Here is a 17,500-nt window from a genome sequence, read left to right as displayed (position 1 = left end):
ATAAATTCAACCTGGTGTCACTTAAACTATCAGACTATGGACCAAACAAGAACAAATTGTGGAAAACACACCTAATTCCTACGACTTGTTTTATTGTGTTCAAATGAGTCAATAAAAGATTCATGGCTACAAGGTAAAAGATGAACCATACCTCTGGGAAATCTCTCAATACTTCAGACATTTCATTTCCACGTTCACCACATCCAACGTAGACAATGACATCACTGTTGGAGTACTTGGACAAGGACTGCGAGATCACAGTCTTACCACAGCCGAAAGCCCCAGGGATCGCAGTGGTTCCACCCTGTACACAGCTGAAAAAAAAAGCTTTCCATCAGTCAAACAGAATGTAGTAGACAACAAAATCAGTTTATATATTTTACAATCAAAGCATATACAATGAATTAAAGCTTCCATTTTGTTTTCTTAAGAGATCTCACTTAAATATTAAATCAATTGTTTCACTCCATATAATTTTATCCCATTCAGTGTAATATTGTCCACTGCGAGAAAATATGCTGGGTTTTTTAATGATTGAAACTGGAAACGTTATACCATCTAATAGAGGAATTGTTGATCATGAATAACAACTTACGGGAACAGTGCATCGAGCACTCTCTGTCCGGTGAGCAGTGGGTGGTTTCCGGCGAGTTTCTCAGTCACTGGTCTCAGCTGTCTGACTGGCCAGACTTGTAACATAGTGTACTTGGACTTCTCTCCATCAAACTCAGTCTCCAACACAATGTCCTAAAAATGTCCCAAAAATTTTACTCACACATAGAGAAAGAAAATGTAACATCCAAGTATATACCGTATAGCAGGTATTTTCCCCAGGTCTAAATTTTGGCGATTTGCTGGATCAAAGGTATGCTAATGATTTTAGCGGAATAAATTTAGACAGACAAGGATGAGTTATCTCTCTTGCAAATACTGAAGTTGCAATTGGGTGCATATTTGGTGAGGGAAATTTTGGCGGTAAGCTATATAAGTGCTAAAATAAGCCAAATTCAACACCAGGCGGAAAAACCCCGCTATCTGGTATATGTTCATGTACTCTGCAATTTTAACATATTTCATGGAAATTACACAGAACGTTAGAGTACTTTACCTATACCATATAAGTGGAATTTTTAGCAAGACACAAATTTAGCGATTTTTCCATGAAAATTGGTATATATATTCAGCGAGAGTGACTTTATAATTGCAGGAAAGGTAATTATTACCTCTGATATGGAATAAATTATTAGCGATATTTAATTTTAGCGATATCATCACTAGCTAATCATGCCAAAATTAAATCCTCCCTAAAAATTCTGCTTACATGCCATAAACCCTCTATTTTTCTGTGATAAATGCACATGTACAGAGTATTGTATTTAGAATCAAATTCTGTTTATACATATACTCTCCATCACAATGTGCACATTTCAATCTACTATTTTGTTTTTGTGAATTGTGAGGGTGATGTTTTTCAGAGACCTGCTTTAATTCTACGATATTAGTGTAATACTTACATTGACGTCGTACTCGCCAGGGTCAGCAACCCAGGTCACTGTGCCTCTAGCTTTAGGGGGAAGCATGATTTTGTGTTTGACCAGAATGTTCTCATACACCATACCATACACATCACCTCCTGTCACGTGACTGCCAACCTGCCATCAGAAAATATATATATATTATACATCGTATTCATTTTTTACATACATTCTGAAATCTGTGTCAGAAAGAAAAGAAATAGTGCCAAGATTAACTGAGGAATACTGTATACCACATCTGATGAATACTGCAAACAGTTCTATCTTAGGAATACTGTATACAGCTTTATTGGAGGAATACTGTATACAGCTTTATTGGAGGAATACTGTATACAGCTTTATTGGAGGAATACTGTATACAGCTTTATTGGAGGAATACTGTATACAGCTTTACTGGAGGAATACTGTATACAGCTTTACTGGAGGAATACTGTATACAGCTTTATTGGAGGAATACTGTATACAGCTTTATTGGAGGAATACTGTATACAGCTTTATTGGAGGAATACTGTATACATATAGAATAGATTTGGTGGAGAGGGAAAAAAAGATGAACAAAGACTGATCATTATCAGGTACTTGCAAGGAACAGTCTTAATGGAATTTGAAATGAAACCCCGATTTAAATAGATCTATGTAGCCCTGGTTTTACACACTATCTCTGGGGGCTTACTCTGATGCTTCCATATGGTTCAAACTCCCATTTCTTCTGCCTGTCCAGAGCTGGTGTGTTGATACCCTTTGGAATGTAGATACTCTGTGTCAGTTTGTTAATTTCTTCTAGAGGACGCTGAATACCTGAAATTATATACCAACTCATTCACAAACTGTATTTCTTCATTTTGATCACAGTCTACATTCTAAAATTAATTCTTTTACTATCAGATAAAATGATATATATTTATGTTTCCATATGTCCAAACTAAAATTGTTAAGTTCCGTTCAAGAAATTATATTTTCCTTTCACTTTTCCACTGCAATGTTCATGTACATATTAGATAGTATTTCAGATAGATCAATGCCACCTTTCCCAAGTTTCTATAATCTTATATGTATATACATGTACAGTGAAACTTGTCTTTCTTATTAGGATTTAGTGCACTCCAATATGTTGTGTAAACTGTAAACGTACGTCATGTATTTCAACATGAAAACTTCAAATTCAACCCTAAAAATTCTCTTTATACCAGATGTTATCCAATTTGAAGATTTCATCTTGTCCCAAATGTGTCCGGATTAGACAAGTATTCACAGTATTTTGACGTACTGTCTGACATTGTGTAGAGTCAGTGGTACTCATTGTGTCCGGATTAGAAAAGTATTCACACTATTTTTATGTACTGTCTGATATCCTGTAAAATCAGTGGTACTCACCGTCAAAGATGGAGCCCATTATACCAGGTCCCAGTTCTACAGATAAAGGTTTACCCGTCCTCAATACTGGGTCACCAACAGTCACACCAGCTGAACACATTTAAGGAAAATAAACAAAACTACACAGTCATGGGAATTTTTCTGTACAGTGCACTTCTGTTGTGTGTCTGAAGTATCATCTTCACCTCATTAAAGGTGAAAGCAATAATGGTATCACAAAGCAAAGCATTCCCACAGATTCACTTAATCAATACAGTAAAAGACAGTTACTGCGAACACACTTATAATGAATTCATGCTTACAGTGAAGTGATTGTCATTCCCATTAGTTTTAAAACATACTATCAACTTACTGGATATAGCACAACATGTTTATAATGAATCAAGATTGTTCATCCCCAGCACTTTGCTCTAAGCATGTTTACTGTACTTGTATTATGAATCAATACTAGTATAAAGTACTTTCCTCTCCCTGTTTCCTAAATCAAAATTATACAAGGCGTCAACAACATTGTCCAAATACATATACTCGTGTAAACACATATATGAGCAAGTTACTATGTCTTCTGTAACTTGTTGCAAGAGAATAAAACTGTTACTGGTTTTCTTGTTTTAAAAACTTTTCAAAAAGATACATGTATCCTCGTATACTTGGATGGTAGCCATGTCTCCCTCTAATCGGATAATTTCGCCCACCAGTTCTGAGTGACCTACACGCACTAACTCGTACATAGCAGCTCCAGCCATCTGCTGTGCAGTGACCACTGAAAAGGAAACACAAATTCAATTCAATTAAAATAACACACACATACACTTCAGTACAATTAAATTTTTTGAAAAAAAACTGACACACAAAACTCCAGTAACTCTAATGCATGTTTTCAAATATTAGAAGGAAGTATGCATGCATGCATTTTGATAATACCATATTCTTCTTGAAGGTGGATTTTTTTAGGGTGGGGGTTAGTTGTAAATATTTAACACACACAAATTCTACTTCTTGTGTGGATTTTCTGGGTTTATATATATATATATATATATATATATATATATATATATATATATATATCCTGACCTGTATGCAAAGCCAACAAAATCTTTAGTAATTCTGTAAATGTTATACTAAAAACATTCTGCATATCCTGGATGAATCAAGTTCATATACATACAAGGAATACATTAAATGCTTTCTCAAGGGTGTATCTTACACCTTGAGCAGTAAGTGTGTTGTTTTTTTCTCTCTCTCTGAATTTCTTACCTAAAAGCTATTGCAGTAAATCACACCATGTGACAGCAATGTAAATGTCATATTAGCAAAATACATTAACTAATATTTCACCACCTAAAATGAACATGCATACACATGCATGTCTTAGTCCTTTGTTGTTTGCATTTCACTGCAGATGTACTGAAATAAGGTGGGGTTTTATTTCATGTAAATGCATAATATAACAAACTGAACAAACATAGTGGAAGGATTGCACAAAGTGAACAAAACATAAATATCTAGATTTAAAACACACTGATATCGAAGTTTGATACCCCTGCATTCCATAACGTAGGATAGTTTATATTGCATTGTTTTTCAAAAATGATTCTTTTGGGGGGGTCAAATATAAGAGGAAGTAAAAACAAATATGAACATTAATATTGCAGTCTGAAGAATGACAATGTTCAATATCCTGTCACATGTAGATAATTTCAAGAAAATCAAACCCTGATCAATGTATGCTACCTTAGTATATCATAAAGGTTCTAGCTTAAAATCTATAGGTCCTGGAGGGATTAGCTGGACAAATTAGGTACCCTATGCCGATGCCTGTGATAGAAGGACAGGTGCAAAACAATATACCCCCTTCTCTGACTAAAGCCATGGGGGCATGAAAATATCAATATCTTCAATTGTAAGTTACATAGGTAGAGAAACATACTCTATATTCTATAATGTTTCAAGAATTCAATTTCATACCATCCTTGATAGATAGGTTGTTGTGTAATGTTTTTCTTTGTATACATATGTAGCTACATTGTATTTATGAAGCCTATCAAAAAAGACTGAGACTCAAGACTGCCAATAGGGGCAAAAACACACCCACATTTCCCTGAAGCCATTACCACTAACAGAATTCAGAAATGACCAGAAAACACACAGGAAATTAGTACTGTTGGAATTTAGAAATTGAAAATGACGAACCCTTGAACTGAAGGAGGAGAAGGGGTGGGGGGACGGGTGTTACTAATCATCAGACCTTTTTGCTGATATATGACTTCAGTCTCTACTTTTGACTTACCAGGTCCTGACACTGCATGTACATAACCAAACATGGACTCTTTATCAGCATCTTGGATCTTGGGCAATCTACGAGTTCTTTCTAATCCACCAGCCTGCAAATATAAAATAAATGCATTTATAATAGTCCTAGGTCAGCCTGCATCAACCCAACCATGGCTGTTCTATGTTTCTTTCTTAACAAATACAAAATGGACATCATCATTATGCACTGCATCCATTCATGCACAAACAATAAATCTACCAGTCTAAACAATGAAACATAACTCCCACTTCCTTCAGGTCTGAAAGACTTTTCAGTGGACAAAACCTCTGAACTGTCAGTTTTCGAAAACTCTGGGAAAGGAACTAGAATCAGACTTTCTCTCCAACAGATCATAACCAAAGAAAGAAAACTACCTCAGTATCAAAATTGTCCAAGGGATCAAATCCGAACCCAGCCATTGCGACTTTTATGTGAAACAATCAGTTGAAAGTTCTCCTTAAATGTAAAGCTAACATTTTCCCATTTTTCATCCACAATAAAAACTCATTTTTTTCGTGCTGTGGGTTAGACAACTATGTGGTCTAAACAGGTTTTCTTCATAACAAATATATCATTTTATTTAGCATACAGCCAACTGGATACACTGAGGATCATTTATAGCACAGCTGTGAGTAGATATAACATTTGTAATTACATTTTAAAGTTTCATTTAACTTAAAGAAAAACAGAATTTTAGTATTCATGTATATTCTATCAAATTTAATTCAACTCAAAACATCTATATATTTCAACAAAGTGTCATGTCAAGAAAACAATGTGAAATAAGCATTTTCATATATTTCAAGGAAATATTTACCATGATAAAGTAAAATTTCTGAAATCCTCTAATACAACCGTTGACCTCTTTACATTAAATGGTCATCTCCAGTAGGCATATTTTGCACCCTATCACTTTTCAATACATTTATCTGTGCAGTTTCCAGTCCTTTGTACAACAATCAAAAAGCTGCAAATTCTGCACTATTCTAGGTTGGATTTGGGACTGGCCCCTTGTCAAAGTCACTTTGTCATGTCTTATGAAGACCAATGGAGGACACAAATATCTGTGTAGTTAGGAATTGATGATAGATTTAAATATTTATGTACATTCTAGGTCGATGGAGAACTTTAAAGAGCACTACCTGTCATTCTTGGGTGATTCAGATACCTTAAAATTTCAACTTCAATCACCACAATAAGTTTGCTTTTTCCATACTTGTTGTATACCAGTATAAATTTCATAGATCTACCATTGAATGCAACATTATCATATTTTTATAAACAAGAGTACCAAAAATGGTAACATAATATATATGCCAATCACAAGCTTTTGTAAGGTGTGTTAATTGTGAAGTTGGTGATAACTTTATCTTGCAAAATGGCAGCCTCCAGCAGATGATGTGTAGCTATATTTAATAGCCGATTTCTACACAACAGATTACAATCAAATGGAAATAACCAGTGGACTTAATTAGTAAATATTTAGTATTTGAAATGTGAAAATATTTTTTTATACCCTACGTTCCCTTTAAAGGTCCTAGCTTAAAACTGACAGGAAGTAGAAAGACAAACCAAGAGCTCTATGCAAAATATTTCAAATTTTTTTTACTAAGTACAATAAATTTTCAAACATCAAATAAAATTTGATATTTAAGTGAATCTCTGTGTTACTCAGAACAGACAAATGATAACCCAAATGTGTACAAATGCCATTTAAGTTTATACACAATATGTCTGCCATTTAAGCTTATACGCAACATGTCTGCCATTTGTTTCTAAAACTTTTTTTTCATCTCTTCCATATATGAAGAGTGCTTGTATGATTTTCGAAATAAGTTAATATCTTACATTAATAAGTGTAATAATACCACACTCTGTATATTGGCCTGGATAGCTCAGTAGGTAGATATAACCTATCTGTAATGCAAAGGTCCCAGGTTTGATCTCCCATTGATCAAAAATCCTCTTTGCCACAATAACTTGGAATTATGTCCATATATAATTTAACTCTCTGTAATGTATATTAGAGTTTACTCCACATTTTTACTTGCCAATACCAGGAACTATTTCTAAATATCAAAATATGTTGAGCTGTTAGTTTCTCGTGTAAACCTTCAAAACTCGATGTGGTCCCACCTTTACCCCAGGATTAGGATTTGAACAAACCTGAAACTACACTATGAGAATGTTTGCATTTGACTTGACAAACTAAACTCTCAACAGGGTTCTCAAGAAGATTTTTAATGAATTTTCTTACATATTCCTCTGTATAACTTTAAGCTCCAATTTGGCCAGCCTGTCCTGTACTTGAGAGCAATACATGTCGTTTATATCAAAATCTTCATCATAAGGATTAAGCAAGCTTTCAGCTTCTGAATCAGGGGTTATAAGTTCTTGATGAACTTTGGCCCCATCCTGTTACCAAAACCTCTACCTCTGGGATCATGAAATTTACAATTTTGGTAAAGGGCTACCTGCTCCTTCTAAATATTCATTCAGTTTCAATTCAGTATCAATAGCATTAAAGAAGATGCTATTTAAATATTTTACACCTAGGCACAGTCACTATATGCCAACTGAAGTTTAACCCAAACCTGGAGTCAGAACCTCTACCCCAGGGTTCATAAAATCTATAATTTTGGAAAAGGCCTTCCTGCCAGTTGTCAAGAAGAAAATTAATGTTGAAAATTGGTTAATTTTCAGTAGGTTTTGCCCTCCCCCTAAGGTCGCAGGGATGAAGGACTACTGAAATTTACAATTTATGTCCCCCTTGTCCTGGAGATGCTTCATACCAAATTTGAAAAGAATTGAAATGGTAGAACTTTATCAAGATGAAATCAAAAGTGTTCAATTGCTAATGGACAGTGCATGATGATGGATGCAGAGCAATATGTGATTTAGGTGACTACATGTAACAAAGTTAAAATATTCAGTCAAAATTCATACAATGCAATTTTACCCACAATTCCTCATGGCAAGTCTGACAAACATTTCCAATTTTCTACCCAGAGTTAACATTTCTACCTTACAAAAATTGCAGTAATAGATCAGCACTCAATATTTCTTATCAAAACAATCTACAATACTGTAACAACCTTTCTAAATATCACCAATGAAATGTATCTACATGCATGTGTAGATATAATTCTTGAGACCCTTGCACTTGATGAGTACTAATATTAGGAGAGAATATATTTCATTGACTGCACCAGGAATTGAACCTGGGACCCCTGCATTACAAATGAAATGCTTTAACCACTGAGCTATCCAGGCCAACATCCTCTGTCCACCAATTTTACAAAACTCATCCCTCCTTAAGTAGTCTTCCAACCCAAAGACAATAACATAAGTTCCCCCTTGCCAGGGCTAACTACAATGATATCGAGTGGATATAAGCACAATATTCATTATAACGTCATCCTTGCTAAAACATCAATATTACAAGGCATCACTTTATGTGCTTAAACAAGTGTAAAAGTAGATTTAACAAGAATCTTGCAAAAACCTGATACAGTGATGACTGTCAACATCCATAAGGAACGACAACTCTGGGTACAGATTGTACTGTCAGTGACTAGTGACTGTGTATTTTCAGCACAGATTTTTATAGTGCTATACTTACTACCTTGTGAGAGATCACAGCATTTTCTTAAATACAATATAATATTCTCGGAAATTATCACTTGTACATGTATGATTCTATCTGCTGTATATTTTGAATTCCAGATGATCTATTTCTAGGCCTATTACACAGCGTGTCAAAACGGTCATGTGCCTTCACATGAGGTGGGCGAGAGTATTGAAATGAAGATCCGAAAATACACCAGGATCTTAAAACTTTACAGTGCTATTTCACACAACTAGAGTTGTGCTTATAGTATAATTAGAAGCAATTTGTAAACTTTAAGGACAGCTTTGATATTTCATTTGCTCCGATCGATTGCAGAATAATATTTTATAAGACACCAGCCAAAATATTTCAAAAAAAGGTTTTCTCCATAATAAATTTATGTGTTAGTTTTGTTGAAAAATCAATGCCACATAAAATCATCGTTTTAAACCGGTAAATAACTGTGTAAACAGGCACTTACCATCTTGATAGTTCGTCAGTAAATTATCATGTGATTTTATACACTTCCGGTTTTACTTGATTTCGATTTGCCCGGATGTACTTTTGTCTCACAAGCCCATTGGACACCCCCCCCCCCTTCCCCTTTTTGTTGATTCGTACGAAGTCTGATTAAAATTAATACACGAGGTAGCGACAAGAAAAAAAAAGAGGAGCGGATCGAGGATCTGATTTTAATCAGATTGATTCGTACGAAGGCTCATTTTCTATTTTCGAAGTCGAAAACACGGGCACTTATTTCTGTAAATAAGTTATGACCTCTGTATACTAATAATAACACGTGTTATAAGTATAGAGGCCATAACTTATTTATAGAAACAAACTTTTAAAATTGCCTGTGGTTGAAAATAACAAACGCGAAACTTTTGCGAATATACACGAAACTATTGCGATTATAACGCGAACCTTTTGAAGTAAGACAAAGGGCACGTATTGTCCCCTCTATGGTTCGCAGTCCTTGTCTCTCTCTCTCTCTCTCTTCCATTTTGGATTGTTGGATACATTCTTTTGTCGACGATAGACAAACATTTTTGTGTTATTAATGGCATTGTCACATACATGTAGGAGGTATACGTTCTAGGTTTTATAGACTATATAGACTTGTGTTTAGACAATATATTATGTTCAAACCAAATGTGTTTATACTCGATCGCCATTGTTATATGTTAACGTTGTAATTCTGAATTATTCTCTTTAGAGAAGTCGAGAGGCATAGCCTACATGTAGGCTATGCATGCCTCTCAACTTCTCTACAGAAAATAGTTCTGCAGGTGCGTAGCCAGAAAGAAAATGAAGTGTACACGAAGCATACCAAAGGGCATAGCATAGCGGCCCCCAATGGGCATGGGCAAAGCCCTTGTGGGTGTCCAGGGGGAAAGCTCCTGGGTTTTACCAATGAAATCACCTACTTTTTTGTGCATAGAAACAGGGTTTATTGTCAATTTCAACACCCAAAAGAATTCACAAAATTATTTTCTAAAATGTTTTATTATGCCAACTCATCGTGTGTACGTGGACTGCCTTAACATTCGTTATATGATTTCATTCCGTTGTTTTCGACAACATGGTATAAACATGTATGGCAAATGTTACTGATGAAAGGTGAAAATAACGAACAGTGATCAATCTCATAATTCCTATAAGCAATACAAAACAGAGAGTTAGGCAAACACGGACATACCAGAGTTGTGATCAGTTACATAGGAGGAGTAAGCATTCCCTGTCGACCGGTCACACCCACCGTGAGCCCTATATCTTGATCAGGTAAACGGAGTTATCCGTAATCAAAATCAGTGTGCCAAGAACAAAGAATATCCTAATCTGTATATTACATGTACATACACTGTATAATGTACATTAAAATGATATTCAGCATGATGTTAGTAATTTGAAATTGATTGAATGGACATTATGATGCTGATTAAATCATAATACACTTATTTTAGGCACAAATATCTTAACGGCAAAGTATCTCTCTCTTCTCTCTCTCAAATAATGTCCATATGCGTGTCTTTTCCACCAGAGATAGTATGCGTGTTCCAGGCTCCCACCACGTTACCTAGGTGTTTTTGTGTGTGTGTTTTGGTTTGTTTTTTTTTAATATAAAAATGAAAAGTACGGTGGATACACAAAGCAGCTCTTTTCGATTATATATTTATATATATTATTCATACTATTTACACCCTGTCACTGCATGCCATTCTACTTGAAAAATCCAAAGGAAGGAAGATCTTTACAGACAAGTCTTGATTCTTTGAAGTACAAATTATTGCTCAGAATCTAATAGCTAACCCCCCCCCCCCCCCCCCTCGTACGTAGAGGAATTTCAGATTTCAAAACATCTGCATATTGATCATAAAACTGTTTGTGGTCTCTTGGAACAGCAAGTTTCATTAGGAATAGACTTGTGAATTTTGCCTAAACATTATGACATCAGTACATAAACCTTTAATTTGGAAACCGAATAGGTTTTAAAACTCTGGATAAAATCAGACAATTTAAGACAACCACATGCTGCTGACAAACAAGTTGATGGTGCAGGAGTTTCATCAGTCTCGTTGAAAATCTGCATTTCGCAAATTCTATGGTTGTTATAACAATCTAGTTTGCCAATGCAACCTACCATTGGGTCAAATGCTGTCTGACTTGTTTCATACCGATTTTCACACTAATCTTGACTACGGATAACTCCGTTTACCTTATCAAGATATTGGGCTCACGGCGGGTGTGACCGGTCGGCAGGGGATGCTTACTACTCCTAGGTACCTGACTACACCTCTGGTATATCCAGGGGTCCGTGTTTGCCCAACTCTATTTTTTACTGCGTATAGGAATTATGAGATTGATCACTGTTCGTTATCTTCACCTTTCATGCATATGCCGGTTTTTGTTATGCTATCTGTTATAATGGGGTAGTTTTGCATTTCTTTGCGAAAGTTTCGTGTTATAACGCGAATGTTTGGGGTTTGTTTTTGTTTTTGTTTTTGTTTTTTGGTTTTTTTGGTTGTTGTTGTCAAGTTTTGTTTTTGTTTTTGTTTTTTGTTTTTTTGCTACGGGAAAATGAGTTCAATGGGCATTTGTATATTTTCTCTAAATTGCGTAAAAAGGAGGGGGGAAAGTGCAATTGCCTCTCACGATTTCTAAATAAGTTATAATGTAAATTAATCATTGATACATTGTATCAACAAATAAAGCTCATAGTCACTTCTATATTCCCATCTTTAATTAATTGGTTATTCAAAGTGTAGTAATTTGTGCTATATGCATATGGACCATGGATATCGGCCTGGATAGCTCAGTGGTTAGAGCACTTGACTAGTGATACAGGGGTCCTGGGTTTCAATCCCGGTTCATCCATAAATGTTCTCCTTTCCTATATTACATTTCTGGGGAAAGTCCTACCGGGGTAAAAACGTTCTACTATGTACTTCACCGCTAACATAACTACGTAGTAAAGGGAACCCCGAACAGATAGTTTTAATCATAGTGATTGGCAAATATTGATAAGCTGGATATTTATGAACATGTTTTCATTTTTTTTTTTTTTAAATTGAAAATCTTTTACATAAAAATACAAAATGTTTACACGTACACACATAGAGTGATCATATTGTGCAATATGATTACCATGTTTGTTGATATTTATAACACTTTGAAGAACAACGTAAAATTTGCTGAATTTCTATTGTGTCTTAATTTTTGGTAACGAAAAAAAATAATGTTTTGTAAAATCAATCGCAATTTAAAAGTGTTGAATTTAAAAATTGACACCTTTAAATCAAGGTCTGTTTCATAACCCTTGGACTGGGACCAAATGGAATATTTAAAAAAAAAAAAAAAAAAAAAAAAAAATCAAAGGAAAGCCTCATTCGAATCAAGTGCGCCTTTTATCAATCCGGGAAAACATATTCCACGTACATCGATTTTGTAGTTTAACTGTTAAATATGGCGTCATGTTACGGTGTCTTGAAAATCTGTGTGTTTTAATTTTCACAAATTAACAACAGGATGTCACAGACAACAAGTGAAATACCTAGATTTATACAAACAAGTGATGATATTGACCAGACTTCTCCCATGATTAAGAAAGGTAATCTACATTATAAGTTCATATGTGATTTGCAAGACAATAACTTGCATTGATACAGATACAGCGATTTGGTATCAACACAAATGTCATGATTTAGCTTAATTTTTGAAATGCTTGCTTTAATTCTTGATAGATTAATTCAATTACTACTAGTGAAAATACTTTACCTTCAACAAGTCCAGTACAGCCTTTTTATTATTTAAGTATACAGGTCTTACTGTAAAAGATCTAGTCTATAGCATTGACAAGCTTTATAAAAATACAAATCGGAGAGACGTGCTTTTATACCTTTATTTTTGTTTGTGCTTAAACATACTTACTGGCAACTCATATTTGCTGCATGATTAAATACAAGTCTTAAAAAGGCCCTCTAGCTCAAACATCTGCAGTGTGCGAAACAAACTTTAAAATCCTATAGACTTTCGATCCATAGTCATTTCAACAAATTCCTATAGACCAAAATTTAACATGCAATATTCATTGTTATTAAAAAATAAATAATAGACACAAATTCGATTTGGTAATTCATTCATAGTTTGATTATATTCTTTTTCAATTTTATGCACAAGGTTTTCAATTAGAATTTCATTTTCTTTTTCATTTTGTTCCAGCTCAGTTTCGCTGTCTGATTCTTCATCTAAGTCACTTCTACTACATTTCGTTTTCTCATAATTTTCTGCAACTTTAGCCTTGCTGGAACTTGTTGTACTGACCGCCTTCCGTTTGATTCCAGGTTCCAGGGTGTGCACCTTCCACATGTTTTTAATCGTTCAAAAAAGGACTTTCCAAATTTGCACGAAAATGACGTACATTGAAGTAAATATCAAATTGATCCCCCGTTGAAAATGGAATAATCTGATTCGAATGATTTGTAATTACATTGTGGAACATTTTATTACAGCTAAGGGGTGAACAGAAACATAAGCGTAATACATATAAACTGGTCCTGCTTCTCATATATGTTTAATAAGCGGTGGATAACCAGTTTTTTACTCAGAATTCCTATAGACAAGTTGGTCTATAGCTATTTTGATCGTTATAGATCGACTCGATTTTCTATAGACATTGTCTATCGGTCCATGGTTAATTTCGCACACTGCATCCGTGCAAGTCTGTTAAATAGCTAGTATATAGCTAATGTTATTTGTTGATTATGTATAACCGACTTTAAAAATAAAAATTATTATTATTATTATGATTCAAGTTTTGGTATTTTAAATTATAGAAATCTGTTGACTGTTTTCTTCCTTATATCTTGATCATTGTTGATGAAGCTATTTCAAATACCTTGACAAAGCTATATAGCTTAATATACAGAGATTGTACTTGACCTCAGTCGACAGAATTTCACGTAGTCACAACAAGAATACGCAATGAAAACATTGTCATATTTGCTAGACTAGATAATGTTCTAGATATAGTACAAATCATAGTATGTATGAGCAACAAAATAATGTGATATGATAAGCACTTTATGTGTTAGTTTGCTCCCCGAATACTTATTTCTTAGGCCAAAAATAAAAATTTATTTGTTTGATGTACTCCGACTGACCCATCAAATTTGCTCCTACCCGATCATTTTTTTCAGCAATTTTAAATTTAATTTTTTTTTTTTTTTTGGTTCCCTTGAAAAATAGAAAATTCTCCTTACTTTAAAACTAAATATTAAAAAATTTCATGACATTAAAAAACAAACAAACAAAAACAAAAACACCTACCTACCAACCCACCTTGAAAAATGTGGGTCGGAGTACATCAAACAAAAATATTTTTAATGATGGCCTACGTGGTTTCAAACATTTGTGTATCAATCACATACACACAATGAAACTGTGAGAAAGTTGTCGTGTATATTCCCTTATGCAGTGATGAGCATTTGTCCCATTACTTATGTGTAAATGTTTAGTTTTGTGCATTACTATGTACAAGAATTCTGTAAAGGGAAATAACTGCAGATGTATCTTGAAACGTGTGTATATCATAGTTCAACTAGTGTTATAAAACAATAACAGAATACTAGTGATCCAACATCAATGAAAATGCTGCATCATTTATAAGAAGGTCGACCAGTTTCAGCCTTAGGCAATAGCTATAACTCAACATTTAAGTGTTATCATGACTAACTTTTCTTTTCTTGAATATTCATACATTCAAGAAGCCCAAGATGAGATGCCAACATCCTCAGTCCCGCTTTCTGTGTCCTTACCTGCAATGCCCATTCAGTTGGGTCTACCTGTTGAAGGAACCTTAAAACAAAGGATCAGCCAGATTTTACCTCCACAGAATCAAAGCTTAGTCCAGGAAACCAGAAGAACATCATCAAGATCTATCAAGCGCAAGAAATTTGATGATGAGGTAGTGGAAAGCAGTTTGATTAAAACAGAAAGAGGAAGAGTCACAAAGCTGCCAACTGTTACACAGGTGTTAGAAAAAATAGAACCAGTTGAAAAAGAACTACCCCCTGCTCCACCACCCGAAAAGAAAAAGGTAATCTCAGATTGTACCTAATAATGGTACTGAAATTATCTGAAGATTTATCTCTTTAGTACTGAAATTATCTGAACATTTATCTCTTTAGCAGAATTACACAGTACACTTTACCAGAAACATACATTGAATGTTTTTTACTTGTTAGTCTTATTATTTAATTCAAATATAATGATTTTAATTGTGTCTCTTTGATTTTTTAGATATATTTTTGTCATATGCCTTGAAGTAGATATATCCAGCACTCCAAACTTACCTGAAATGCATGAATTCAGCACTTATGTTGATAATAAAGTTTGTTTTCTTTTAATAGGTTTCCAAGTCCGTTAATTCAGCGACTAAAAGAACAAAGAAGCAGAAGGTATCAGTGTTGTGAGGTCCATTTTTTTAAAAGATACATGTATGACACTAATAATAACAGCACTACAGTTTTATGCGAATTGTTTTCAATCTTTACACATGATTCAGAGCTCCAGATAAGTTTTTACCACAAAGTGTATTTACTCCCTGATTTTCAAATCGATGAGTATTTTGCTTTCCAGAAAAAGTCAAAAGAGTATTTTGTTAATTTACTGATATTCTTTGCTTTTTTGCCACTAATACAGAATTCGATCACTTAATCTAAATGACCGAATGTTTGACATATCAAAATTTAATACCTCAATGATAAATTTCAAAATGACAATGAAGAGTTTATAATAAAAGAACTACAAAGGCTTTTCACCTGTAAATATACAAGTTTTTATTGTACAGTATTGAATAAATTTCTTAAACACCAAACAAACAAACAAAACTATTTGTCATATTGTAAATTAAACTGTTATAACTGGGAAACGAAAAGCATTTTTGACCAAAAAATATCAGTTTCAAAGTCAAAAGATTTTGTGTCTTTCTATAGCATGTTTTAAAATTCAGACGAACCTACATGTAACTCTGCCCATATATATTGTTTGCACTTTGCTTTCACTGCAAATTACTGTCGGATTCCCCTCACCTTGTACCGTTAACAAAGAAATGGTTTTCCTCCATCTGTGTAAAACTAGTGCATTTGTGATGGAAGTCAAATAAATAAATAAAGTAAATAGATACGTGACTTCTGTTCTCGCAAATGCTTTTAAATAGTTTTCTCTGCCATATTTGTAGCAGCAATCTATCGTCTAGGATTGATAATACAAGGGGTTTTTTCTGTGCTTTCGACCACACTCTACCTCTTTAAGAAAGAACAATTAGGCTTATACATGTACATAATACAGTTGTTTTGGATTATCTCTAAGGCATCTTTCAAAATTGTCATGTCATCTAAACATTTTTCATAGCGATTATATTTCATGTAAGATCAAGCGCTGAGCTAACCTCAATACATATGAAAGATAATTCGTACTTATACTATTCAGTCATATGTACGCATTACTTTAGGAGTGTAAAGCGTATTTACATTCGCTAATGCTTAATTATATGCCTGATTTTCAACTTTAATGCGTATTTGGTAAAAATTAATGAGTATTTACACTCATACGCACCTTATTTGGAGCTCTGCATAATTTGAACTATTGATTCTGTTAACCATTTGAAATGAAATAAAAGCAAATATTTCCTGACTGATGGTGCACGTCACAATAGTCCATCTCATTTATTTGTAGTTTAACCCCCACCTCCACCCCCAAACTTACAAATGGGAAAAAAAAAAAAAAGAGGGTGGTGTAGTGAAGTTTGGATTCATCTACCCCGTAGCTTGGTTGGTAGATCACCAGCTTAATCATCAGGATGGCTAACACTTTTCCCGTCATATTAAATATCATTAAGACATTATGTTCAAAGTAAATTGGCAAATAACCAGTTGTACGTTCATATTTGCACCTATGAGTGTCTAGATATTTTATTTACAGTCTTTCACATGGCCACTTTCAATTTTTTATTCTTGTATCCTGTATGGAAACAAAATCAACCAAGAATTTAGTGAAATTGTTGATTTATCCCAATTAAAGGAAAGGAATTTAATCTATTACCGTACAGAAAAAAAATCACTATTTGGAAACACAATATGGAATTGGAATTGATGTATATAAAAATTT

At 34.1% G+C, this 17,500-nt stretch overlaps 2 protein-coding genes across 4 annotated transcripts in view; one reads left to right on the top strand and one right to left on the bottom strand.

Annotated features, from left to right (window-relative positions):
• LOC125679900 (V-type proton ATPase catalytic subunit A) overlaps nt 1-9,379 on the bottom strand; it is a 15,004-nt gene extending 5,625 nt beyond the window's left edge. The window contains exons 1-8 of one of the 3 annotated variants that reach the window (XM_056153964.1): nt 9,315-9,379; nt 5,200-5,293; nt 3,544-3,672; nt 2,910-2,999; nt 2,209-2,333; nt 1,515-1,652; nt 596-747; nt 152-314 (exon numbers count right to left, since the gene is read on the bottom strand). In XM_056153964.1, the coding sequence (XP_056009939.1) occupies nt 152-314; nt 596-747; nt 1,515-1,652; nt 2,209-2,333; nt 2,910-2,999; nt 3,544-3,672; nt 5,200-5,293; nt 9,315-9,317 (894 nt within the window). In that variant the 5' untranslated portion in view covers nt 9,318-9,379. Of the gene's footprint in view, nt 1-151; nt 315-595; nt 748-1,514; nt 1,653-2,208; nt 2,334-2,909; nt 3,000-3,543; nt 3,673-5,199; nt 5,294-5,597; nt 5,658-6,040; nt 6,284-9,314 lie in introns of those variants that run through there. The other 2 variants (XM_056153965.1, XM_048919352.2) reach the window with 2 other exon arrangements.
• Nucleotides 9,380-12,770: 3,391 nt separating this feature from the next.
• LOC125679532 (microspherule protein 1-like) overlaps nt 12,771-17,500 on the top strand; it is a 16,295-nt gene continuing 11,565 nt past the window's right edge. Inside the window, exons 1-3 of the mRNA XM_048918811.2 lie at nt 12,771-12,941; nt 15,097-15,428; nt 15,742-15,789. Coding sequence (XP_048774768.2) covers nt 12,860-12,941; nt 15,097-15,428; nt 15,742-15,789 — 462 coding nt within the window. The 5' untranslated portion in view covers nt 12,771-12,859. The remainder of the gene's footprint in view (nt 12,942-15,096; nt 15,429-15,741; nt 15,790-17,500) is intronic.

The sequence above is a fragment of the Ostrea edulis genome, chromosome 2, assembly GCF_947568905.1.
Source record: "Ostrea edulis chromosome 2, xbOstEdul1.1, whole genome shotgun sequence".
NCBI lineage: Eukaryota > Metazoa > Mollusca > Bivalvia > Ostreida > Ostreidae > Ostrea > Ostrea edulis.
This window is presented reverse-complemented; position numbering and strand designations above follow the sequence as displayed.